At 38.5% G+C, this 27412-nt stretch overlaps 2 protein-coding genes across 9 annotated transcripts in view; both read right to left on the bottom strand.

The window, feature by feature from the left end:
* ARB2A (ARB2 cotranscriptional regulator A) overlaps nt 1-27412 on the bottom strand; it is a 424835-nt gene that overhangs the window by 103753 nt on the left and 293670 nt on the right. Inside the window, exon 10 of one of the 8 annotated variants that reach the window (XM_082723965.1) lies at nt 20573-26248. The exons of the other annotated variants lie outside the window; for them this stretch is intronic. Within the exon in view, the coding sequence (XP_082580091.1) occupies nt 26214-26248 (35 nt within the window). The 3' untranslated portion in view covers nt 20573-26213. Of the gene's footprint in view, nt 1-20572; nt 26249-27412 lie in introns of those variants that run through there. 8 annotated transcript variants of the gene reach the window in all.
* On the bottom strand, nt 15686-17933 carry POU5F2 (POU domain class 5, transcription factor 2). Its single transcript, XM_082723972.1, has one exon. It carries the CDS (start codon nt 17753-17755, stop codon nt 16748-16750), a length of 1008 nt encoding a protein of 335 aa, XP_082580098.1. The 5' UTR covers nt 17756-17933; the 3' UTR covers nt 15686-16747.

The following is a 27412-nucleotide window of genomic DNA, read 5'->3' as shown; positions in this document are numbered from 1 at the left end:
AGAATGGATTTTCATACTGCTTATACTTCAACAAGTAAACCATTTTAAAAACAGACTAGAAAATAACTGTCATCTGGCATTATGATTTGTGTGAGCTACATTCCATCTCGAGTTGAGTTATAAACAACTCCAATAAAAATATCTGAGTTCTCAGAATGACTACTTATCTTCCACTTTCTAAATATCCTTATTAAACTCCCACATAGCTCACTTTTAGAAACCTTACGTTACTAGGCTAGCTACCTCTGGCTATTCTCTGTTGGTGGTAAGGGTCTGAAAAGGCAACGGCTCAATGGAATGTACCAAACATGAGTCTGCTACCTTAAGCAGACCTCTCAAAACAACTATTTCATCATACACACTCGGGATTTTCAGAGGTAATATATATTCATAAGAAAAAGATCTATCAATGTTGCATCCTAATAGATTTCTGGCCTGTCTTCAAAACAAAATTTGTCTGCTGAAATGACTTATGCTAAAAAGTGTCACTTGGTCTTTAAAGACAAAGCATGGGTGTCAAGACACATGCGTTTATTGATGGCTCTGAAACTGGTGAGTCTGCATGATTTGGGCAAAAAAACTTAGTATTCAAATTCTACACTGACACGGAAGATTCGTTTTAGGGAGTTTTATAAGTATTACTATATGAATGAAAACATTTCAATATTCATGGATGGAAGCAATACTGGATTTAAATAATAACCAAAGATCTATAAATGAATTTTTTTTTTTTACAATAAAGACCATTATGAAGCACTGAATTGTTCTTTATGCCTTGCTAAGTACTTTTCCATGATTTTTATGAGGATTTTTTGAAGGAAGTTCTAAGAAAGACTCTATATGGGAGTACAGCAATCGTTTTTATTTCATATGAGAATAAAGCACAGATGGATTAATTATTTATCTTAAGTAAATTGTTTGGTATGCAAACTTAGGTACCTATTTGATCATCAGTACCATGGCAGAGAGAGTATAACAGTGCTCCAAGATAGCCAACTGGGGTTCCTAATCAAATGTATTTTGGCAAAGAAAGGAAACTATGCTACTACTTAACACACTGTCTTTGGTGCCTTTCCAGAGTTTATGATATTGCAATAAACTTAAAGGAAACCGCTTTTTACCAAAAGTCTGGTAGAAGCAATTGACTCCAACTGAATAATAGATCAGTGGATTTGCTGATTATTAAGTTCTGTAGATTTGCTGGTCCGGAGTGCCAAGGCAAACCATTAGTAAGCTTTATGTTAGTACTAAATTATTCTAGTTACCAGAAGAAAGGCCTTCAGAAGCTCAGATCTCAGCATTAAGACTTAGGCTATTTGTCATCAATCATTATAAAAACCAGCCATACAAAGAATATTTTTTTGTCTTAACTAACAACATCAACAATAACACTGAAATTAAAGAAATTATCTATTGTGTTGTTCGTCATCTCCTCAAGAATGATATATAAATCTTTAAATTTAAATGTTAAGAAAATATCCTGGGAAAGATACTCCATGCTCATGGATTTGAAGAACAAGTATTGTTAAAATGTCCATAATACCCAAAATGATCTACAAATTTAATGCAATCCCTATCAAAACACCAACAGCATTTCTCACAGAACTAGAACAAACAATCTCAAAATTTATATGGAACCACAAAGACCCAAACAGCCAAAGAAATCCTGAGAATCTGGGTTATACTACAAAACTGCAGAACTCAGAACGGTATGGTACTAGTGCAAAAAGAGACACATAGATCAAAAGAACAGTATAGAAAGCCCAGAAACAAACCCATGACTCTATGGTAAATTAATTTTTGACAGAGAAGGCAAGGACATGCAATGGGAAAAAGTCTCTTCAATAAATAGTGTTGGGAAAACTGGACAAATACATGCAAAAGAATGAAACTGGACCACTTCCTTTCACCATACACAAAAATTAACTCAAAATGGATTAAAGACCTAAATGTGAGCCCTGAAGCTATAAAAATCCTAGAAGAGAACACAGGCAGTAATTTCTCTGATACCAGCTCTAGCAACATCTTTCCAGGTATGTCTGAGGGAAGGGAAACAAAAGCGAAAATAAACTATTGGGACACCATCAAAATAAAAAGCTTCTGCACAGCAAACAAAACATTTAACAAAACTAAAAGACAACCTACTGAATGGGAGAAGATATTTGCAAATGACATGTTCGATAAAAGGCTAGTATCCAAAATCTATAAAGAACTTATAAAACACAACAGCCCCCCAAATAATCCAATTTAAAAATAGGCAGAAAAAATGAGCAGACATTCCTCCAAAAATGTCATTTGAATGGTGAGCAGACACATGAAAAGATGCTCAGTATCACTCAATATCACAAATCAAAACCATAATGATATATCACTTTATATCTGTCAGAATGACTAAACTCAAAAACACAAGAAACAATTGTTGGTGAGGATATGGAGAAAAAAGAACCCTCATGGACTGCTGGTGGGAATGCAAACTGGTGTAGTCAATGTGGAAGACAATACGGAAGTTCCTCAAAAAATTAAAAGCAGAATTACCATATGAACCAGTAATTCCACTCCTGGGTTTTTACCCAAAGAATATGAAAACACTAATTCAAAAGGATATATGTACTATTATGTTTACTGCAGCATTATTTACAAGAGCCAAATTAAGGAAGCAGCCCAAGTTCCCACTGACAGAGAAGAAATGATATACATGCATATTTTCTAACCACACACTCTGAAGCTTGAAATCGACCATGAGAAAAAAATTAGGAAAGACCACAAATACATGGAGGTTAAAGAATACTCTACTAAGTAATGAGGGGGTCAACCAGAAAATTAAAGGGAAAAAAAATACAGGAAAAGAAATGAAAATGAAAATGTGATGGTCTAAAACCTTTGGGATGGAACAAAAAATGGTTCCAGGAGGGAAGTATATAGCAAGAGAGGCCTACTACAAGCAGCAAGAAAAATCTCCCACACAAAACTTAACACCTAAAGGAGCCAGAAAAAGAACAACAAATGAAGACTAAAGGCAGCAGAAGAAAGGAAATAATAAAGATTAGAGCAGCAATAATGAAGTAAAAACAACAACAACAAAATAGAACAGATAAATGAAACTAGGAGCTGAATCTTCAAAATAATTAGCAAAACTGATAGCCCCTAGTCAGACTTACCAAAAAGAAAAGAGAAAGGACCCAAATAAATAAAATCATTTATGAGAGGAGAGATCACAACCAACACCACAGAAATGCAAACAACTATAAGGGAATATTATGAAAAGTTATATTCCAACAAGTTGGGCAATCTGGAAGAAATGCATAAATTGCTAAAAACATATAAACTACCAAAACTGAAACAGGAAGAAATAGAAAATTTGAACAGATCCATACTAGCAAAGAAACTGAATCACGAATCAAAAATCTCCCACCAAAAAAATCCCAGGGCCAGATGGCTTCCAAGGGGAATTTTACCAAACATTTAAAGAAGAGTTAATACCTATTTTTCATAAACTGTTCCAAAAGAAAGAAATGGAAGGAAAACTTCCAAACTCATCCTACGGGGCCAGCATTACCTTGATTCCAAAAGTGGACAGACCCCACTAAAAAAGAGAATTACAGGCCACTATCTCTGATGCACATGGATATAAAAATTCTCAACAAAATACCAGCAAACTGAATTCAACAGTACATTAAAAGAATCATTGACCATGATCAAGTAGGATTTATTCCTGGGCTGCAAGGGTGGTTCAATATACGCAAATCAGTAGTCATGAACCACATTAATAAAAAAAAAGGATAAGAACATATAATCCTCTCAACAGATGCAGTTAAAACATCTGAGAAAGTACAATATCCAGTCTTTCGCTCTCTCATTTTTTTTATTTTAGTGTGTTTTTTCTCCCTGTCTTTTTTTTTTTTTAATTAACATATAATGTATTATTTGACCCAGGTGTACAGATCTGTGAATCATCAGGCTTAGAAACTGCAAAGCACTCACCATGGCACATACCCTCACCAATGTTTATAACCCAACAACCCTATCTGTACCCTTCCAACCCCGGAGCAATCCTCAGTTTGTTTCATGAGATTAAGAGTCTCTTATGGTTTGTCTCCCTCCTGATCCCATCTTGTTTCATTTTTTCCCTCCCTACCCTTCATGACCCCCTGCCCTGCCTCTGAAATTCCTCGTATTAGAGAGGTCATATGATAGTTGTCTTTCTCTGATTGACTTATTTCACTTAGCATGATACCCTCTTGCTTCATCCACGTTATTGTCAATGGCAAGATTTCATTTCTTTTGATGGCTGCATAGTATTCCATTGTATATATATGCCATATCTTATTACTACCATATTATTCATCTGTTGGTTGACATCTGGGCTCTTTCCAAAGTTTGCCTATTGTGGACATTGCTTCTATAAACATTTGGGTGCACATGCCCCTTTGGATCACTACATTTGTATCTTTAGAAACCCTCAACAGAGTAGGGATAGAGGACACACCTCAACATCATAAAGGGATAGAAGGATAGAGAAAGGGATATAGGGATAGAGAACACACCTTAACATTATTAAGATCATATACAAAAGACCCTCAGCTTATATCCTTGGTGGGGAAAAACTGACAGCTTTTCCTCTATGGTCAGTAACAAGACAGGGATGTCTACCCTCACCACTGTTATATAACACAGTACTGGAAGTCTGTACTGAAGCCTCAGCAATCAGACAACAAAAAGAAATAAAAGGCATCCAAATCAGCAAGGAAGAAGTCAAACTTTCACTATTTATAACTGACATGAACAGACATTTCTCCAAAGAAGACATCCAGACGGCCAAGAGACACATGAAAAAATGCTCAACATCATTCAGCATCAGGGAAATGCAAACCAAAACAACAATGAGATAACACCTCACATTTGTCAGAATAAAGAATACAGGAAACAAAAAACAGAATATAGGAAGCAAAAGATGTTGGTGAGGATGTGGAGAAAGGGGAACCCTCTTGCACTGCTGGTGGGAATGCAAACTGGTACAGCCACTCTGGAAAACAGTAGGAAGGTTCCTCAAAATTTGAAAATAGAACCACCCTATAATCCAGCAATTTGAAGTATTATGTATTTACCCAAAGGATACAAAAATACAGATTTGAAGGGGTACATGCACCCCACTGTATTTTTTTGTTGTTGTTGTTTGTTTTGTTTTGTTTTAAAAGATTTTATTTATTTATTTGACAGACAGAGATCACAAGCAGGCAGAGAGAGAGGAGAAAGCAGGCTCCCTGCGGAGCAGAGAGCCCGATGTGGGGCTCAATCCCAGGACCCTGGGATCATGACCTGAGCCGAAGGCAGAGGCTTTAACCCGCTGAGCCACCCAGGCACCCCACCCCACTGTTTATAGAAGCATTATCAACAATAGCCAAATTATGGAAAAGTCCATATGTCCATCAACTGATGAATGGATAAAGAAGAGGTAGTACACATATACAATGGAATATTACTCAGCCACCAAAAAGAATGAAATCTTCCTATTTGCAACCCATGTCGATGGAACTAGAATGTAATATGTTAAGCAAAATAAGTCAAGAAAGACAAATACTGGACAATTTCACTTGTATGTGGAATTTAAGAAACAAAGCAGATGAACATAGGGGTTAGAAAAGATAGAGAGAGGCAAAGCATAAAACAGACTCTTAACTACAGAGAACAAACTGAAGGTTGCTGGAGGGAAGGTGGGAGGGGGGATGGGCTAAATGGGTCATGGGGATTAAGGAGGGCACTTGCGATGAGCAAGTATATGCAAGTAATCAATCAGTAAGTTTTACATGTGAAACTAATATTGCACTGTATGTTAATTAACTAGAATTTAAATAAGAACCTGAAACCAGAAAGAAAAAAGTGGTATATACATCCAATGGAATATTATTCAGCTATAAAAAAGAATGAAATCTTGCCATTTGCAAAAACATAGATGGAGCTAGGGAGTGTAACACTAAGCTAAATAAGCCAAACAGAGAAAAAAAAATACAGTATGATTTCACTCATATGTGTAATTTAACAAACAAAAAAAATGAACAAAGGAAGAAAGAGACAAACCAAAAAACACTGTTTCTTAAAAGATTTTGTTTATTCATTTGACAGAGAGAGAGAGAGAGAGTGAGAACAAGCAAGGGGAGTGGCAGGCAGAGGGAGGGGGAGAAACAGACTCTCTACTGAGCAGGGAGCCCAATGGGGGTTCTGTTCCAGGACCCTGGGATCATGACGTGAGCCAAAGATAGATGCTTAACCAACTGAGCCACCCAGGTGCTCCCCCCCCCAAAATAGGTTCTTAACTACTGAGAACAAACTGGTGGTTACCAGAGGGGAGGTGAGTGGGGGAGATAGGTGAAGTAGGTGGAGGGGATTAAGTGTACACTTATGACAAGCCTGAGTGATGTATAGAATTGGTGAATCACTATATGGTATACCTGAAACTGATATAATATTGTATGTGAACTATACTGGAATAAAAATAAAAATAAAATAAAGTGTTTCTCCTAATACATTCTGGAAGATTCATGTAATCATCTTCATGTACTGAGAACTATGTAACTTATTTGCTATGGCTGCCAGAATTTTAACCACTGCATTTAACTCTCAATTGTAGTAACTAATCACAGCCTAGATTTTTAGTCAAAACAAACTCTTTTCACTTTTTCTGTCATTCCTGACTTTTGGTCATCTCCACATAACAGCTGCTCAAGTTGTCCTGCCTCTTCATAATGTTCCCAGATATCCCTCAGTGAGTTCTGTACTCTTTTCTCTGTGCCGTTCTTTCGCCCATTCCTCTATCACTGGCCACCTGGTGAGATTATCATTGGCTTCCTCACTTCTCTCCTCTATTTAGACTATGTTCTAATTCTGAATCTTCAGTGCTTGCCCCTGAACAGGTGCTTAGTAGATACTCTGTCACTGAGGGAGTACAGAGGTATAATGCTACTGCTTAGGAGAATGTGAGAACGTTCACCCTGGAGGAAGGGCAGGAGTGGGTTTGTGGGCCACAGCAAGGAAGTTGGTTAGATGACCAAAAGCTGCTACCCTGGTTGTAATCTTTTGTCACCTTTGATCTACAGAGCTCATATTTTATGTAATGTATTTGTATGAATATTAGCACATACATGCACATGTTTTTAGAACAGTGAGACAAGAAATCATTGCTCTATCTATACTTTCAAAATTTAATAGTATTTGCAAGACTATGAAAATATGTGGTCAGATAATGTAATTAAATGCATATGCATATTTGTGATTAGGACAGATGGAGTTTTACGGGTGAGTCTTTGAATGTACATGGACAGAAGCATGCTAAAGATCTAAAAGATGTTCTACTGAATACATGAAATCATTATTGTCCTCATTAAAACAATGATAGAAAATCTATACTTGCTTTTTAGTAGAAAGTGGTATTCCATTTATATGTGATTTTATTTCAACTGCAGTATCACTGGATCAACTGTGAGAAAATATTTAAATCTCACAAATTCAAGTACCTTCTGTTTCCTAAATGTTCACATGGTGTATCTGTGTGCACAGAGAATGTTCACCAAATAAATTGTTTACTGACTAATGCAAGAAACTCAGTTTAAAAATAAAAATGATACAATTTTTTATGGAGTGTGCCATTTCTGGAAACTCAAATAAAAAGGATAAAGATTCTTTCACTTCTCATTTAAAAGCATAACATTTTTGTTAGTAATTTACTTAAAATTTCTTGGCCCAGAAGACAAAAATTTATGGCTTTAGATTAACTACTCTAATGATGTGACAGAGAAACAGCAAAATATTCTTTCCTACCTATGGTGTTGGTGTGATTGTCTCTTTAGGAGAACACAATAAATTCCTGCATGATAAGTCTCTTCCCACTTCTTCTCTTTAGTTAAAATCTCAAAGGTAATACATATTTACAATCAGACAAGTACCATAAAAATATGTGTGAAATGAGGTAATAATCTATAGTACTTGCATGTACTTAATGACTTATTATTACAGAAAGAATGATTTACATTTCATGTACTGAGAAAACTTACTCGGTGTCTACTTAGATTTAGCTGTAGTCTTAAAACTATTTACAAAAACAATCAGTGTCTAAATACTTGCTATCAGCTGTTTCAGCTCTGCTTTTCATAAATATTACACAATCATAACAAATTAAAGGCAAGTCACTTGACTGTCCTGTTAAATTAGCTTCATGAAATTAGTGGCTGACAATGCTTAGTGGAAAGTGACAGGGCTTTCTCAATAGGTTCACATATCAATTTTTTTGTTTGGAGAGTAAGAATCATATCTTTATCAAAATATCCAAAATTTTCTCCTTCCTTCTTCCTTCCCTCCCTCCCTCCTTTCCTCCCTTCCTTTTTTCCTTCTTTCCTCCCTTCCTTTCCCCTCCCTTCTCCTTCCCCTTCTGTTCTCTTCCCTTCCTTTAAAACCAACCAGCACTGGAAGCAAAAAATATCCACAATTTTCATCCCAAGATAAGACCTCTCAAACTCACTGGTAAGAGTACAATTGTTCTCCTAAAATAGATAAAAATAAGTAGCTACTGTAATTTTTCAGCCCACAAAGTTACTGGTTGGGATGGAAGAAATATTATTTTTCCTGAAGCGTCCCTGAGACAGGGGCCTTGGAATGGTGATACTGCTTCAGTGAATGGCCTGGAGACAGGATACAGATCTGGGACTACTTGACTCTATGGCTACTGCTCTTTCCTTTCTATCACATCATCTCTTATTTAACTCCTTTGTAGGAAAAAAATAAACCAGTCTCTTTGCCTTCCTATACCTCCCCGACAATTCACACTGACATTTTCTCTCTACCAGGAGTGGTGGTGCTATGGGTTGAAACATGTCCTGCTGAAATTTATATTTTGAAGGTTTGACCCCCAGTATCCCAGAATGTGATCTTATTTGGAGACAGGGCCTCTACAGAGGTAATTAAATAAATGACATTATTAGGGTGGGCCCCATTCCAATATGGCTGCTCTCCTTATAAAAATGGGAAATATGGATGCAGAGACAAGCCAAGGAGAGAGGTCTGAAACAGATTCTCCAGCCCTCAGAAAGAACCAAACCTGCCCATCCCTGGATCAGACTCAGACTTTGAGTCTCCAGAACTGTGAGACAATAAATTTCTGTTCCTTAAGCCACCCAATCTGTGGTACTTTGCCACAGCAGCCCCAGCAAACGAATACAGTAGGTTTTGGACCGAAAAGGTAAAGGGTATGGACATCTTATAGTAGGTATACAGGCAGAACTGGGCTACATTTGGGAGAGACAGCACATCAGAAAGGAAAGGTTAAATGGGAATCACAGTACGAAGACCAGAGTCACCCTACTTTCTCCTTCCCTATACTTTGTCTCCTCATAGCCCCCATATTCAATCTGTGGTGCACTGTTTTGTTCTAGTTCATGGAGATTCATACACTTATTATGGACTGGAAATAACTTCGGAGACCATTGCTTTTGATTATTTAACCCTGTAGGGGTTTCAAAGTCTTCATCTGTATCTTTTGAGTCAAAACCCTATCATCTGTTCCTTTACCTAGTTGTCACTTGACAGCTGAGGAAATGGACTACATAACTGTTTTCCAATTATAACAAATTTTGAGAATCATTTCCCAATATCAGAGAGTAAGGTTTCTGGCAACTGAGACTACTGTCTCTACTTTTTCTTTTTTCTATTTATTCAGTTTTGGCTATAAATCATTGAGCACCTACTATGGGAAAGTTTTTAAGATGCAAAGGAAGGATTTATGAGATAAAAATAAAGCACAGACAATGTACAGTGGCAACACAATGGAGAAAAAAAATTATTACTTTCTAGAGAAGGAGAGAGAAGGGGAGGGGCAGAGGGAAAGAGAGAATCTTAAGCAGACTCCATGCCCAAATGGAGTTGGAGTCTGACGTGGGGCTCTTTCTCACAACCCTGAGACCATGACCTGAGAGAAATCAAGAATCAGATGCTTACTCCACTGAGCCACCCAGGTGCCCCTGGTGAGACAAATTATTGAGTGTCTACTGCATAAAAGGGAAGTCCTAGGGGTTTCTTTTATATTACCTAATTTTATGCTTTTATCAACTCTCTCATATTTTATGGGTAGCCACATTCTAGACAGATTCTATAGATGAGAAACTGGGTTGAAAGAAGTAATTCATTCAAAGTAAAACAGACCATAGGTTACTGAGCTGGGATTTTAATATGGGAATGCCTGTGTCCCAAACTCTGCCTTGGTTATAGGACCACACTTCTCTGCAGGTAGGTCCCTCTGGTTTAGAGTATTTGTCAACACTGATGTTGTCAGAGGAAATACTTGCATATTATAAAAGGATTATAAACATCAATCTAAATTAAGACACCCCCTGACCTGATATCCCATGGTATTTATTATGAGTTATAATTATATGTTTATTTCCTTAATATAGATGTCTAACCATACTTTAAGCTCCATGAAGGTCAGGATGGGCCTGTTTTTGGTCACTACTGCATCTTAGCACCCAGGACACTACATGTTATAAAAGGCATTCATTCATTAATATTTGCTGACAGAGTATGTTAATGATAATTAAATCCAGCTGAAATTTTAATTGGGCTGGTGCTAAGAGCCGAACTGTTTCCCCACAAAAATTCATACATTTAAGTCCTAACCTGCAGTACCCTCGAATGTGACCTTATTTAGAGATATTTACAGTGACAATTAAGTTAAAATGAGATCATCAGGGTAGGCCCATAATCCAATGATTGGTGTTCTTAAGAGAAGAACATATCTGGACACAGATATGTACACAAGGAAGATAATGGGAAGACACAGGGAGAAGGCCACCATCTATAAGCCTAATATAGATCCCTCCCTCACAGCCCTGAGAAGGAATCAACTTTGCCCACATCTTAATCACAGCCTTCTAGCCTCCAGAATGATGAAAAAAAAAAAAAATTCTGTTCTTTAAGCTCCCCAACTGTTGAGTACTTGTTACGGCAACCTTAGCAAACTAATAAATGGTATATTGAAACAAACTGTTTTTCAATAAAAAGGTATATATGAAGATTTGTCCACTACTCAGTCAATAGTATTCAAAGTTTTACAGCTGTTCTAGGAACATTATCATCCATTCTAAGATAATAAATCAACTTGAAGCATCTTATATACCACCCTGGTCATTGCATCAAAATCTAAAAGAAGGTCTACATCACGCATCCTGAGAGAAAGATTATTATTAATAATATATTAATAATTAATTATAATTGATTAATAATAATTAATTAATAATCTAAGATAAATTTTAAATTATTTAAAATATTAAACAGGCACTCTTTTGAAGAAGATGTGACAGAGCAGGTTGTACAGTATTAGAAGTGAATATTGAATCCGAGATGTAGTGAATTCTTGGGAAGTCCTCAATTTTTCCTTTTCCAACCCGAGGTATTTGGCAGGCAGTCAGTAGAAGAGTCAACAGTATTAAGTCGAGTTGGTTTGTACTTCATAATTTTGTTGGAAACTGGGGGATAAAAGCCCAAGAAGCCCAAGTTCAATGCCCATGTAGCTCATTTTGCCTTTAGCAGAATTCACAGCAGGATTCCTAGCTAAAGTAAGATGGCAGGGCAGCAGCCCAACAGACCAACATGTTGCACTGTTTTCTGAAGACAGCTCTGTAGGTAAATCACAAGGGCTCTTCAACAGCTTCTTGTCAAGCTTCTCTTCACTGGTGTAATTATGATAATGCTAATGCTTTGTTTTAAGGATTTTACTGGGTAACTGGGGTAGATTCATTTCATGACAGTTCATCTTTCAACTGGCTGGCGCTGTAATCACAGGAACTGACCCTGCCTTGAAACCTAGAAACCTATAGGTCTTATTTATGTCCATTCTGTTTCTCCAAATATGTTAAGTAAGGAGGATTCTACTGTGATAAAAACCAGAATTTTGATATTTTCAAATGGCTTTTAAAATTGAAAAGTAAACATTCAGAAACACGAAAATGATTTGGGTTTATATTATATTCTAAATATGGGTTAACACCACTGAGGTATATAAACACACTAATTGTAATTGTAAATTACCATGTTGTGCAGGAAAACAGACATATGGCAGGTGTCTTCACTCACTGAGCTACACCACAGCTCTTTAACATCAATGGGCATCTGATTTAAAACAAAAAACAGAAAACACCTAATTTTTAGCAATGTCTCTCTAACTGATATAGTCCAATACTCCTCTGTTTAGAGAACTGCTTTTCTTTTTAAAGAAACTACAAATTATGACTAAAAATGAAAAGGTCAAATTTATTATTCCAAAATATTGCTTTATAATGAAAAAGTACCATTTTAGAGATAAAAAGACTTGAAGAATGAGTATTTTTAGGAAACCCAGATTTCCTAGCACCTTCTTTTTTGTTTTGTTTTCTTTTTTTTTAAGATTTTATTTATTTATTTGACAGAGAGAGAGAGATCACAAGTAGGCAGAGAGGCAGAGCAGAGAGGGGGAAGCAGGCTCCCTGCTGAGCAGAGCCCAACACGGGGCTCGATCCCAGGACCCTGAGATCATGACCTGAGCCGAAGGCAGAGGCTTAACCCACTGAGCCACCCAGGTGCCCCTTCCTAGCACTTTCTTTCAGAAGCTCTTCTTAAATATTTTTACTGTGCAATATATATAGCAAAAAAATTTTATAAATTAAATCACCAATGATACTTGTTTATGTATAGATTTGTGTAACATACAAAAGGTATGTAAAATAGCTTTTTCCTTAAAAAAAATCATAAAGCTTAATAAACTCTTTTGCCTCACTCAATAATCTATTCTGACCTTTGTCAAAACTGTAGCTCTATAACACAATTTTTACCATTATGGTGTTTCTTGTCATTTACTTCCTCTTTGTTGAACATTTGTTTTTAACAATTTCTTATTGTTGAAAAAATGCTGTAATGATGATCCTTATTGCTAAATTTTTGTGTACACAATTATTTTCTTATAGAAATTCACTGAAGCAGAAATGATTGGCCAAAGAAAAATCACATTTTAAAAACTTCCCATATTGGGGCGCCTGGGTGGCTCAGTGGGTTAAGCCTCTGCTTTCGGCTCAGGTCATGATCTCGGGGTCCTGGGATGGAGCCCCACGTCAGCCTCTCTGCTCAGCAGGGAGCCTGCTTCTTCCTCCTCTCTCTGCCTGCCTCTCTGCCTACTTGTGATCTGTCAAATAAATAAATAAAATAATAAAAATATTAAAAATATTAAAAATATTAAAAATAAATAAAATATTAAAAATAAATATTAAAAAATTAAAATAATAAAAAAATAAAAACCTCCCATATGAATTACCAATAGCCTTTCATGAAGATTGTACCAATTCATGAATAGCCAAATTCTCATTTCCATTATTTTTGTCCCTAAGCACCACCATACTGTTTAAATTATTGTAGTTTCATAACAGTTGGTAGGACAAGGCCACCCTAACTCTTTTCTTCAAAATTTACTTATCTTCCTAAGTTTTGGACTTTCGGTTTACAATCATTTTGTCAGGTAATACTCTCATATTCCACTAGGATTTTATTGGAATGGCACTGTAGTTTTCACTTTCAAAACACTGTCTTACACTGATAATACAATTTTGTACTCTAAAAAAATTCATTGTGAATAGGTTCTGCTACCAAACTAATACTGTTTAGAAAGCAAGATGATTTCTGGAAGAAAGCTATAAACAAAAGTGGCTATACTGAAAAATACATCCCATGACATAGTTTTAGTATAATAAACAAAGATATATAGTATGTATATTTCAAAAATGTGAAATTAGAGAAAATATTTAGATGGTATTTCAAGAGCAAGATAATGTTTTGGAATAAGGGAGCTTATGCTAACACTTCAAGTCTTCTCAGACAATAGACAGGAAAGGTTCTGGGAACAAGAGAAATTGTTCTTTATGATAGGAATTAATTAAAGTGTCAAGGATTGATAAAAGTATAAGAACAATAAAGGCAGTAATTAATACAACATTTGTTCCAAATTTGAAAGACTTACATAAGAAGTGATTCAGGTCCTCTATTCTATACTGATCTAGAGATATCCAGAAAATACAGATTCAAAGAAAACTACAAATTACTTGTTAGACCAGTACTGTGTCAAGGGAAAACTCCTGAAAGTGAAGTGGCCAAAGGGAATGTATTTCTAGAATTCTGAAACTGTACATCTACAAAGAGTCATGTCTCTTTTGAGAATGTGATAAAAACTATCATCCCCATCTGTAAAGATGCACCTATGTACAAACACACTATTGCGTCTGTACTCTAAAGGGGCTCAGCATCATCAGGCTAAGAATACTTGCCTTGTCTGAGGAAAACACAAGATAAAGGCAAAGTGATAAAGACTATTTCAGAATGATGGTGAAGATCTTAAGTGGTTGGAATTTGTGTTTTTAATTGAGGTTAGTGGGAAATCTGGCAAGTAGGAAGACTCTGGACTATTGTTTGACATCTGCCTCTACCAACTGTCCACTAATGGTACCAAGGATACGTTTGTTAGTGATGTGGTATATATTGTTTGATTTTATGTTACTTGATCTCTGTATATTTGACCCTGTTCAGCACTGACACCACACCGTTGGTTTTTTCCCACCTCGAAGGGTAGCTCCTTCTCAGTTCTGAAGGATTTTATTATTAAGATTTCTGCTCATAATCTTAAATCTTTGAAAAATATGAAATTCTTTAAATACCAAAGTTGCCCCAAGTTCTAGCCTTTTTTCTCTTCATAGTCCAAAGGAGCAGTGATGGAAAAATCTCATTTTAGATTATGTGAGGGCTGATCAGTGACATGTCGTGGTGCTTGCCTGAGTAGAGGGGCGGCAGCCGTGCGAACAATGCAGCTGTGCAGGTACTGAGCCAGACCCTCGGAGCTGTTCCCTGAGATGAACAGCCCATTACCATTGCTCCGCAGGGGCTGCAGCCTGGGTCAGAGCCTCCTCACAGCTTTTAGGAGCTGAATGTTGACACAACGACAACAATCCATCCTGTCGTTAAATACTACCTTGCTCTCCACAGAAACTTCTCCCTTTCAAGGCTGTCCAGAAGGGCTGTCTAGGAAAAGGAAGAAATGGGACTGGTGCTATGGGACTTTTAGTGGGATAGTCCAAGAGTGAGTAATTAGTCATCTACGGAATCTCAAGCTAAGTAAGTGAAGTTTATCTCCATTTTCATTAACCTGTGTACACTGTCAGTATTTTATCTTTGAACACTGACAAGAAGGAAAAATATAGGGTGTCTGGGTAGCTCAGTGGGTTAAGTCTTTGCCTTCAGCTCAGGTCATGATTTCAGGGTCCTGGGATTGAGCCCCACACTGGGCTCTCTGCTCAGCAGGGAGCCTGCTTCCCTCTCTCTCTCTGCCTGCCTCTCTGCCTACTTGTGATCTCTCTCTCTGTCAAATAAATAAATAAAGTCTTAAAAAAAAAAGAAGGAAAAATACACTTGGAAGAAACCAGAGGAAACTAGAAAAAAGCAATTAATAAAAATAAAAGCTAAAAGTTCATCAATTAGAAAATAAAAACAGCAGTAAATAAGATAAAATTTTTTAAAAAAGACTTATTTGTAAATACCTATACATTCTTTGTAAAAGCTGATTAAGAAAAAATAAAGTAGAGAAAGCAAAAACTGACACGAATAGTAATTACATAGAAGACATAAACTCAGACATAATATTTAGTGATGGAATTATAAAGCAACCAATATTACATGCAGGTTTACAGCAGCAGAGGTACAAACACAGAAAAATTAATTATTTCTATTTAGTATATGATAACCAAAGTTCACCACTGCAGAAGTAGAAAACTAGAAAAGATCGATTTCATAGAAAAGACTGGAAAAGTGACAGAGGATGAACCACCAGACCAGCCACCAGGGTATGTTGACTTAACCACTGCAGATATTCTTTAAGAAGCATATCTGAGTTCAAAAGTAATAAGGGAAATAAAACAAACAGGTAATAAAACAAACAGCTGAAAACCAGAGAAGCAAGCTGGAGCTGGGGGCTGAGCTAGCGCCCTCTAGCATTTCAACCTCAGTAACAAAGGGATTCCAAATACAGTGACTGTGGCAGGTCGGGAGATACACCAGTGGGATTCCTTAAGGTGGAGAGCTGGACTGAGACCTCCACACAAAATTGAGCACTCTAAATGAGAAGGTGAATTAGAAACAAACACACAAACGCTTCTTTCACGAAAGGGAGGAGAACAAGAAAACTCTTGCATTTTATCAAGGGCTCTGGGTAGGTTTTGTGTACTCCTGCCCTATCCCAACCTCACACTTTCCCACAGAGGTTACTATTATCTTGGAACCCATGTTTGTATTTATATAAAGTTCTACTGGGTTTTGATAAAAAATGGTGTACTGAAATAATCTTCTGTGACTTGAGGTTTCACTCAATATTGTGTTTATAAGAAAAAAAAATCCCTATGTTTACTGATAACCACAAGGAATAATAGACACAATTTCTAATTAATTTAAAAAAAGAGAAACAAAATATCTGAAACCATATATGTATTGTAATGTGACTTAAAACCAATGGTAGATAAAAACAATGGAATTAATAAACTTCAACTTCCCTCCCCGGAATTTCCTAAACAACTCCCAACTCATCCCTTAGGTATTCTTAACTTATTTAGACAGGGAATGGAGCTCTTAATGTTAACAGCCCTGAAAGGAATCACAGGGACCCATTTTCCCAGTTCAACCCTTCCCAGAAGGGCACAGCCCCTCAGTTTGAAAGCCTGGGGTGGCCCTGAGCGTTGACTCGGGCAGAGAGTAAGGTCCCTGACACAGGGAAAGGGGTAGGGGAATACATGGGTATAAAGTAGGGCTCTTCGTAGTGCGGTGCACCAAAATGGATCCCTGATGCCAGGGGAAAGCACACTGGTCCCCCTGGGAAAGGAGGCCCGGCTGCCCCCACATCCGCCGGTGGGGAGAAATCAATGGTTGGCTGACGATCCATCTTGATCCGGTTATGGAACCAAACTTGGACCAGCTCCTTCTGCAGCCGGAGCTGGTCAGCGATGCAGCTGATTTGCTGGGGTGTGGGCTTCGGGCACTGCAAGAAGAGTTGCTCCAGGTTGTTTCGGATGCGATTCTCCCTGTTTGCCCGTCTCTGCTTCCGAGCCTGCCGCAGGATCATCTCCATTTTGCGTATGCCCAGAAAGTTCTTGGTGTCCACCTCCTCCAGCCACATTTTCAGTAGTGGCCGCAGCTTCCACATGTTGGCGAGGCTGAGCTGCTGGGACTCGAAGCGGCAGATGGTTGTCTGGCTAAGCACTCTTCCAAAAAGAGCCCCCATGGCGAACCCCACGTCGGCCTGTGAATACCCCAGGGCCATCCTCTTTTGCCTCAGCTCTTTGGCCAGCTGCTCCATCTCTTTCTCTACCTTCGAGATGTCCTCTGGCAGCACCAAACTTGGGGTGCATTGCAGGACCATGTAGGGTCTCCGGAAGGCGCCCTCCGAGGGGCTCCGGAACCGGGGCCCAGCCTCACCAGCTCCGACCCTGGGCCTGTGGGGTGCCATCCCACTGTAGAATCCATAGGGTCGTGGACCCAGGGGCACCTCCCACCCCTCAGGGCCTGGGCTGATCCCTGGTCGGATCATCAGCATGCTGGGAACGGCCTGGGCACTCAACCAGACCGGAGCACCAACCCGCACTGGCATTGGCCCTCTGGGCCCGCCCCTACCACTGCCTGGCAGTGGGGAGAAGTCTGAGGGCCTGTTTCCGGCCATAAGCTAAGACCACACCCGAGCAGCGAGTCTGGTAGGAACTGATGGCTCTCGAGGCATCAGAGCAGCCACCAGCCTTGTCCTCGAGCCCCGCCCCCCAGTGGGCAGAGATGGAGGTGCAGGTGAGAGAAACAGTCCAGGAGTGTGCAGTGGTGGGGAAATCTGGTAGACTTCCGGGGAATCCCTTGGATCTCCAGGATTAAAGGAGTAGGTTTCCTACTCTGGTCTATGCTACCACGTCCCTCCGTGGTACAAGCCTCTCTCGGGCTTTGTACTTCTAAGGGATCTGGGATCTCTTAGGCACCAGCCCCATCCTCTCCCAGAAGGGAACCTAGGCATTACTAACAGCTCTTCAGAACTCTAGTATCTCATCCCTTTCCTCCATATTATCTTTGGAGGAATAGTCCCTTCTGGCTTTATAAAGCCAGAATATTTACTGAATATCTATTATGCCAGTTATTGCTGGGACCACCCCACGGGTCATTAACTGTCACCTCACTGCTATCACTGTGATCACAAGTACTGCCAACAGCCTCTCCTTTGCCCATCTTCAGTTCCTGTGCCTTAAGAAACCTAAGCATCTCTGTCTAAATTTCTTCTAGTGCCCATCAGTTTACTATTAGCCTCAACCCTGAACCCCCATGCTTTGCCAGACTGTATTCTCTCATTGGGGTTTTCTTGACTAATTCATGTCCTGTTCCCTCCCTGACTCCCAACCTTCCCAGTTGTTTGCTCTGCATCCCACCTCAGCTTCCTGATCTAGTCTCCACATACAACAGAGACCTGTGTATTTCATCCTTCTTCCCCTCCGGCGATAGATCTCAGAATGGGCCTGATCTGCTGTTCCCCACTGAAGACGCTTCTTTCAGTACCCGATTCACCAGTATTAGGCTCCCTTACCCCGACCCTTCTCCCATCAGAAACCCGAGGATCTGAGATCATATCCCCAGCTCAAGCATCCAATCCTAGGCCTTAAGTGGAGAAAGTTAAGGAGGGAGTGGGAGAAGATGTGACCTTAGGTTCAAAGCTTCCAGGGAGGGCTCTGGGAAGTCGGGGAAGACAATGATCTTGGCTGGACAATCCTAGCCTCTTACCCTTCCACTTTCCAACTAAACCATGATGTGGCTTTGCCCTACCCCAAGTCTGCTGAAATCAGTCTTCTGGAAGTCATTGTCAACCTTCCAAATGTCAAATGTGATGGCCTTTTAAAAATTCTCATCCTATTAAACTTCTCTGTGGTATCTGACAATGTTGACTAACTCTTTTTGTTCTTCCTCCTTAAATTTCCAGGAAATGCTGGTAATAGCCAAATCTGTATTTTAGCCTGACTTCTAATATCCAGTTCTGTATTTCCCATTGCCCCAAATCAAATTCATTATTTGCATTCCTAAACCTGCCTCTCCTCCAGGGCTCCCTCAGCTGTTTAATGGCATCATCCCTCATCCAGTCACCCAAGTTTAGACCTAGAAACTGTTCTTGACCTTTCCCATTTCTTCCTCCCTCCTTCCCTTCTTCCCTTCCTTCCATCTTTCCCAGCCTCATCTACCACACTCTGGCCAAGTCCCTGCACCCCATCTTACTCCATGCTCAGTGAGAATATCTCACCACTTTGCACTAAAGAGGCTATGCTTTTCAAGATTATTACGTCTTTAGTAATGCTAGTCCCTCTATGTGGAATGGCTTCCTTTTACTTTTTGGTTTCATTCATTCAGGATTCTGAGCAAAAGTCATCTCATTAGTGAGGCCTTCTCTAACCATGTGATCTAAAACAGTATCCCTGATCATTCTCTGTTCCCTTTATTAAGCTTTGTTTTGTGGTTATTAATAGGTATCACCACCTAATATATAATTATTAGTCTATACGCTTATTGTATGTTTCTCTACTGCTAAGAGAGCAGGAACTTTGTCCAGGTCACTGCTGTGTCTATGGCACCTACAGTTGTGCTTGGCTCAGAGAAGGTGTTCAGTAAACATTCCCTGAATAAATGAAGCATGTTCTACTTCCAGCCACCTGTAAGATGAGGTTTAGAAGTGACCTTAGGATGAAACTTATTCCCAGCCACAGTTAGTGCCTGCTTCTGTGGTGCTCCCCTTGTACTAGTATATGTTTTCATTGTAATATTTATCAGTAACTATTTATTTCACATCTCTCTCCCTCCACCTATAGTGTGAGGTACTGTAGAGGGGCATATAGGTGCTATACAGCTTGGGACCTAATAGAACCCTGACTGACATACTGTTCGATAGACGTTTGCTGAATGAGTGAATGAATTCTCACCTGTACAATTCTGAAAGTACAGCATGTTTAGTTTCAGCTTAACAAGAAACATGACGCTGCCAGAAGCCTCTCCATTCTTTCTCTTCTGTACTGGAACGAGGCCCTTAAACGGCTCTTACTAGGTGGAGGTAGTAGTAGTGTGAGACTAAATTCAGCACAATACTACAGGTAAAAAGGGTGTAGATGTGGATTTGAAGCAATGGTAAAGGGGGAAAGAACTGGGAAGGCAGCTGCCATCTGGACAGGCTGTGTATGTGACTGCTGTCTGCATCTCTGCTTCGGCCCCAGCTAGAACGTGTGCTGGCAAAGAGCAAGGATCTTGTCTGTCTGGTTCAATGCCACAACCTCACCACCTGGAACTGTATCTGGCACAGAGCAGGAACTTAATCAATATCTGTTTCATGTTAAATAAATGAATGGGTGCAGCATTAATGCTGAGAAGACTTCTGTATTTGCTTTGAAGTAGGTTTCAAGATGATAGTCTATGAAAAACAGTTTACAATATACAAAATTTCACTTAAGAATCATTTTGCCGCTATCTATTCTTGCCAGGTATACTTACGTGTTACTTCTTTTTTTTTTTTTTTTTTTTTTTCAAAATTACAAAGCAACCAGTGTCTGCCAAATAGAATGAAAGGTGGATCACAAAGAAGAATAAAGAGAGCAATTACATAAATTAAGCACCACTTATTGAAACTAGTCCATTTGCAAAAGAGAACCGCAGAGAAGAGTTTCATTAGTTGTCTAAAAACAATAGCTGAATAAAAATATTTTTGTGAATTGGAAAAAAAAGTGAATTGAACTGAACTTGAGGAAAGACTGAATAAACTGAGTTAAAACAGTAGCTAAATCCATTTACTAAATTAAAAAGTAAAGCTATATTAACTTGGAGGGTTTTAAAATTAACTTGGGTACTCTCAATTAAGGCTTTCTTGGTATTTGGTCAGATTTCATTTGCCAACATGCCTATCTTCTGTTAATGCATATGTGCTGTCACAAATAAAAGCCCGTATTCTTAAGGGAAGTCTTGACATCTCCTTAAAAGTATATTTAATATGCTATGGAAATGGGGTGATCAGCGAAAAAAAGCAGGAGCACAGTTGGGTTGGAAGAGAAATAGAGATCAGAAGAAGGCAGGTGATGGGAATGCCCCAGACAACCAGCATTGCTGGGACTGGGGCGCTTGAAAGGCTAATCCATCACCTTCAGCAAATACAGAGACCTCTTAGTAAGTGATTAGATTACAATGTACGAAGCGGGCCAGTCTTATCCATAGGGAATTACAAAGTAAGGATAAGAAACACATGGTCCCAGGCTCCCATGTATTTATAATCTAAATGGGGAAGAAGAAAAACTGTCAGGAGAACAGGACAGCTACACTTGCTCAAAGAGAAGTTAACAGTTTTCTATTATTAGGAACTTTGGAATTCAGAGAAGTTAACTTTTAAGCAGAAACTCCGAAAGCATCAGGATTTATATTATTAGGCTCTCCATAAGTATTCTCTATTCTAAGACAGCAAAACCAGCTGCCAAGATCCACTAATGGTAAGAAGCAGTAAATAGTGGAGGCGAAGTTAATAATAAACATTCTTGTAGGATTTGCTTCAAGTTTCATCTCTTTGGAAACTTTAGCCCATACACTAGGGACCACAGTGCTCTCCCTCAGCCCTGAATTTGCTGTGTTTCCACTTAGATAAATCAGTTGTCTTTACAGTAAATTACTACTTTGTTAAAGAGATTCCAAATTAATTGATCTTGGTGCCAATACCATGATGAATTCATGTCTTGGCTCCACTGCCTAGGAGAGATGAAACTTATGAACATTACAGACACCATTTGTTTTGCACTCATGGGCCAAAGAATGTGCTAACGCACGAGCTATGCATAGTATTCTCAGTATGGTATGCACACAAAGCCACCTGGATGTGAAGGAGGTGGGCTTTGACTCCCACCATCCCTTTGACCAGTTATCTTACTGGTTAGGAAGGTGATCTTTGTTTCCTCATCTCTCCAAATGCATCTCTCCCAAAGCTTATGCTCCAGAGAGAAGAGCGGGCTTTGTTCAAGAATATATGAGAAAGTTCATTTCACCAGCAGAGGGTCCAAAAACAAAACAAAACAAACTTTTTGCATGTAATTAAATCAATAGAGCAGACCAGAAGTTCTAAGAATGATGGCTAAATTAGGCAGAGGGCGAGGCTGGTTAGATGGTGCTAATTTCATGTTTTTCCCCACCCTGCAAGTATCCTAATAACTTAGCACGTACCAGGCATCAGGGTGTAAAGGCACTGTCACCTGGAGGGCAGGCGCAGGTCCCCAAGAACCACAACAGTCAAGGAGCAAGACAAAAGGCAAAGGCAGGAGACAAGATCCATACACCGGGCACTGGAGGTTTCTCTCTAGGTCTAGGAAGTCAAGTCAAGCATCCAGGAAAACTATGGCAGCTGAGTATAGCAAGAGAAGATGCCTCCCACCTTCCAGGGAGAGAATCAGCACCACACTTTACAACAATTTAGTTCACAGAGAACTACCTCAAAATGCACTAAAATGATGAAACTGTTAATCCTTCTTTAAGTAGTAAGCTGTGTAAGACAAAGTGAGACATCAAAGATTAGTCAAGCAATTAAGGAAAAGGGTACCTGAAGGTAAAGGAGATGGATGAAGAACACTGAAGTTGTAATAACCTGCAAAAAGTTAACCACATCAATGTAGTCACTGCAAAAAAAAAAAAATAAATAAATAAAAATAAAAAAAATTACTTATTGCTCAATGAAATAGATTCACAAAATAGCTAATAGCACTGTTCTGCAAGAGAGGCCAAGAACAGGGTGAAAGGACAGCTATTGGTGACCAACCGTAATGCGACATGTTTTTACTCTTCTCAAACATGTAGAGAAAAAACCAGAATGCAGTAGTGCTGGCAACACAGAATTTCTTTTTAGATTAAGATTATGAAGGACTTTTCCTTGTTACTTCTTTTTGTTATTTAAAAAAAAAAAATGACGCTGTGGTGACGGAACTGCTGCTTGGAAATAAAAGCTCATGACACAAATGTAACACAACCACATAGCCAGACTACAAAGAGATTTTGTGTATTTAGGGGAAAGTCCTTCCATTATCTTTCGTGGAGCTGTGATATTCATGAATTACGAACTTCCTGTGCTATAAAGTCATATTAAACATAAAAACTCTACAGCCTTCACCAGAAGCCTCAAAGAATTTTAAATGTCTGTATAAGGCAGGAAGAGCAATTGAGCTGAACAGGGCTGAGCTGAAAAGGCGCTCTGGTGATGAGTCAGGGATATTCACGGAGAGTCCCAGATAGACAAAGTGTAAAGGTTTTTGTTAAGTCAAGCAGGATTTAAACAAACTTTTTAGCTGAGTTTGCCCTTGTTACACAAGAAAAGCTTTAAGGATGTTCTTGCATTGATTATTCTAGTCACTGTCTTCTACATTCAAATTCGTACTCCACTTTAGAGCAGGAGATACATAATTTGTTTAATGAAAAATTTTCCATTATACTGCACAGTAAAATACACCTAACAGAAATGACAGCTTATGACCAATGAAACTGCTAATTCAGGAGGTGACATGGCCTCAGAGAAGTAAATGAGAAATAGAACAGAATTTCTGTTTATAGGAGGTAAGTCTTCTAGGTGCTGTGACAATTACTATTTTGTTAAAGAGATTCCAAATTAATTGAAATTGGTGCCAATACCATCACAAATGTGGGGCCTCTGTGCATTTCCTCAGACTCTCCTTAAGAAACTATGAGCTAAAGTAAGCCAAATACAGGAACTCAAACATTTTTTGGAAAAATGAACATTTATATTCAGTAACATGAAATGCAATAATGACCACAGAAAATTGTAAAGGTAGTACCAGACTTAAGATTTTAAGTTCCAATACAGTAACTTTATCTCAGTATATAAATTAAAAACTCCTGTTAGCATTTTATTATTTTATTTTTTAAAGATTTATTTGAGAGAGCGCGCACCAGGGGAGAGGCAGAAGGAGAGGGGGAGAGAGAGAGACTCTCTTTTTTTTTCCTTTAAGATTTTATTTATTTATTTGACAGAGAGAGACACAGCAAGAGAGGGAACACAAGCGGGGGAGAGGAAGAGGGAGAAGCAGGCTTCCCGTTGAGCAGGAAGCCGGATGTGGGACTTGATCCCAGGATCCTGGGATCAGGACCTGAGCCAAAGGCAGATGCCCGATGACTGAGCCACACAGGTGCCCCAAGAGAGACTCTTAAGCAGACTCCCTTTTGAGCAAGGAGTCAGATGCTGGGCTCCATCTCAGGACCCCAAGACCATGATCTGAGCCGAAATCAAGAGTCGGGTGCTTTACGGACTGAGCCACCCAGGCGCCCCTCCTTTTAGCATTTTAAACCTGACAATGTCCTTAGTTTTACATAGTGAGGTTAATAAATCAGGTTATTAAAGTGAATCTTCTTCAAAGTCACCTCACTATGATTTCAAAGGTCTTAAAGACAACAACCAGGCTATCAGCCTCTTCTCAGCAAAAGACTCATGCTCAAATCCACATTTATTTGTTTAGAGTTCATTGCAGCTCTCAGTAGGCTGTTCTCTATCCTATGTGTGTGCAGATAATATCAGGCAGATGATGGTTTCACCTTCTGAGAGCCTCAGAACTCTAGGAAGCAATTATGTCAAAGCAGCTATGAATAGAGAACTGAAAGCAAGATTTCAATTATCATTATGTGTTTAATGAAATTTTAACTATCTTTTTGAATAAGAAGTGTAAAAAGGTATATAGTGAAAATGCACAGCATTTATTTTTAATTTTTATTTTGTTGCCAATCATGGCATCATTTCCAAGTGTTGACTTGGTTAACTTCCAGCTAGAATTTTACATTTTGCTTACATCAAATTTCCTGTAATAATTTAAATTCAAGAAAGACATTTGTTTTTTTTTTATGATTGACAGAAATGTAGATGAAACATGAGAAACCAATGAATTTAAAGACATTTCTCATAAGGATATGTTCAAGGGCAGGTGCCATTTTGAAAAGAAGACAATGTATTAAAGAATTGATAATCTTTCAGAGACAGTATGAAAGAACAGGACAAGAGGAGAAGAATGAAAGGGAAAGGGTCAGTGTGGGATTTTAGAAGATTTAGAAGAATGAAGAAATGAGGTTGAATACTGAAAAACAAGCAAACTGAGGATAAATACTGCATTTCTACAGAAGATGCATTTGGAGGCTCTAAGAGTCATGACACATGACTAGAATCAGGACTTAGTCTACAAAATACAAAGAGAGAAGCAGGAGAGAAATGAAAGTTTTTAATTCTCAAATACAGAAAAGCAATGAGCAATTTCTCTAAAACCAGAGTACTTGATTTGCTGGATAAAACAATTTCTAATAGGGGCGCCTGGGTGGTTCGGTGGGTTAAAGCCCCTGCCTTCAGCTCAGGTCATGATCCCAGAGTCCTGGGATCAAGCCCCGCATCGGGCTCTCTACTCAGTGGGGAGCCTGCTTCCTCCTCTTTCTCTGCCTACTTGTGATTTCTCTGTCAAATAAATAAATAAAATATTAAAAAAAAAATTTCTAATAATAATAACAATTATAGGAAGTCCTTGCTTTGCACAATATAAAATGATTATAAAAATGACCACGCAAGTTGAGACCATGCAAAGTGATCAAGATAATCAATGGGAAAAGCTGTGGCTGTTTGATGACCTTTAAAGATTTTTTTTGTCAAAACATAAAAAATCCTTCTACTCCCTATGAAAAATGAGTAAGGGAATGAAGCAATAGTAAAACCAGTTATATTTAGTACCCTGTAATTTAAAGCATTAGAAACATTATGAATTAAAATGCTTTATTTCTTTGTAAAAAACCTACAAAAATAGTTTGAATAGTGTTTGCCTTCCCTTCATATAACTTATGATAGAGTTCAAGCAAATCTTTTTCTCTTTTGGCTAATTTTCATGCTCCTGTTTGGATGAGCTTCCAACATTTTATCCTTTGCACTTGCAATGCCGTGAAATATCTCTTAGAGTTCATTTCATGTGAAGTGTTTTTTTGCTACCGTCACTTCTTCTGGGACATCTTCATCTTTTTCGTCACAAGCACTTTAGAATTTTACTTCCAGCACTCCATTTCTTTGCTGCACTTTCATCTTTGCTGGCCAAGTCTTTTTTGATCATTCATTTTTATAAAATCGAAGATAGTACTGTCTGTGCATGAACTGGAGAACAGATATGCAGTGATCATTCAGTGAAAGATTTTGAAAGAAGTGATGTGATTGGCCACTGATCATGTGCATCTGTTGTTTACATAGAGATTTGTACTTAATGCAATTATTCACAGTTAGTATGCTGTGGTAACTGAAATCTGAACCTTGTTTATCGGGGTATTGGCTGTTATTTAACTAAAGTATGGCAACTGAAATTTAGGTATTTGGGACCATACAAAATGAAGACTGCCTATATGTAATGAGTCTTAACTATATGCCAGGACAATTTTAACAGTCTAATAAGGATTATTTCACTTAATTCTGACCATACCCCAATGAGATGGTACTAGTATTATCCCCACTTTACAGGCAGGGTGATTACAGGTATTCATCTGATCATATATATATTTTTTTTAACTGGAAGTTTTTATTTTTTTAATTTTTAAAAAATTTTTTTATTTTTTATAAACATATATTTTTATCCCCAGGGGTACAGGTCTGTCAATCGCCAGGTTTACACACTTCACAGCACTCACCAAAGCACATACCCTCCCCAATGTCCATAGCCCCACCTCCCTTCTCCCAACCCCCCTCCCCCCAGCAACCCTCAGTTTGTTTTGTGAGAGTAAGAGTCACTTATGGTTTGTCTTCATCTGATCATATTATAGAATTAATTTTCCTACATATTCAGGAGAATATAAACTACCTATAGTCATGATAAAACCACAGTTTTTCCTTGTAAATGGTGACTTACTTAAAAGAGTTTGAAATGATAACTTGTTCATTTGAAACATGTATCTGAAGTGAAAAGTCAGGGTCTCATACCAGCAAGGAAGGAAGGTGGGTAGTTTCAGAAGATGCACTAACTCTTGATAGCAGGGGGGGTACCAGTCAATAAAGGAGGATGCCAGTAACTAAGAGATACTCTTGGGTTCTGAAGGAGTTCACCATATGTCCTTAACTCTTCTCCCCACACTACCTATTTCAATGATCATCCTGTTTACGAACGAAGAGAATCTTTGCAGCAAACAGAAGACTTTTTGCTAGGAGATCACAAGCTCCTCTAGCAATCTTTATCCTGTTAAGAGTGTAGACTAGTGCCTAGTACCTATTAAGTGCTCAATAAATCTCTGTGGAATTAAGAAACAAATATTTACAGTTAGTTTCTGGACTCAA

The sequence above is a fragment of the Mustela nivalis genome (genome assembly GCF_964662115.1).
Source record: "Mustela nivalis genome assembly, chromosome: 3".
Taxonomy (NCBI): Eukaryota; Metazoa; Chordata; class Mammalia; order Carnivora; family Mustelidae; genus Mustela; species Mustela nivalis.
This window is presented reverse-complemented; position numbering and strand designations above follow the sequence as displayed.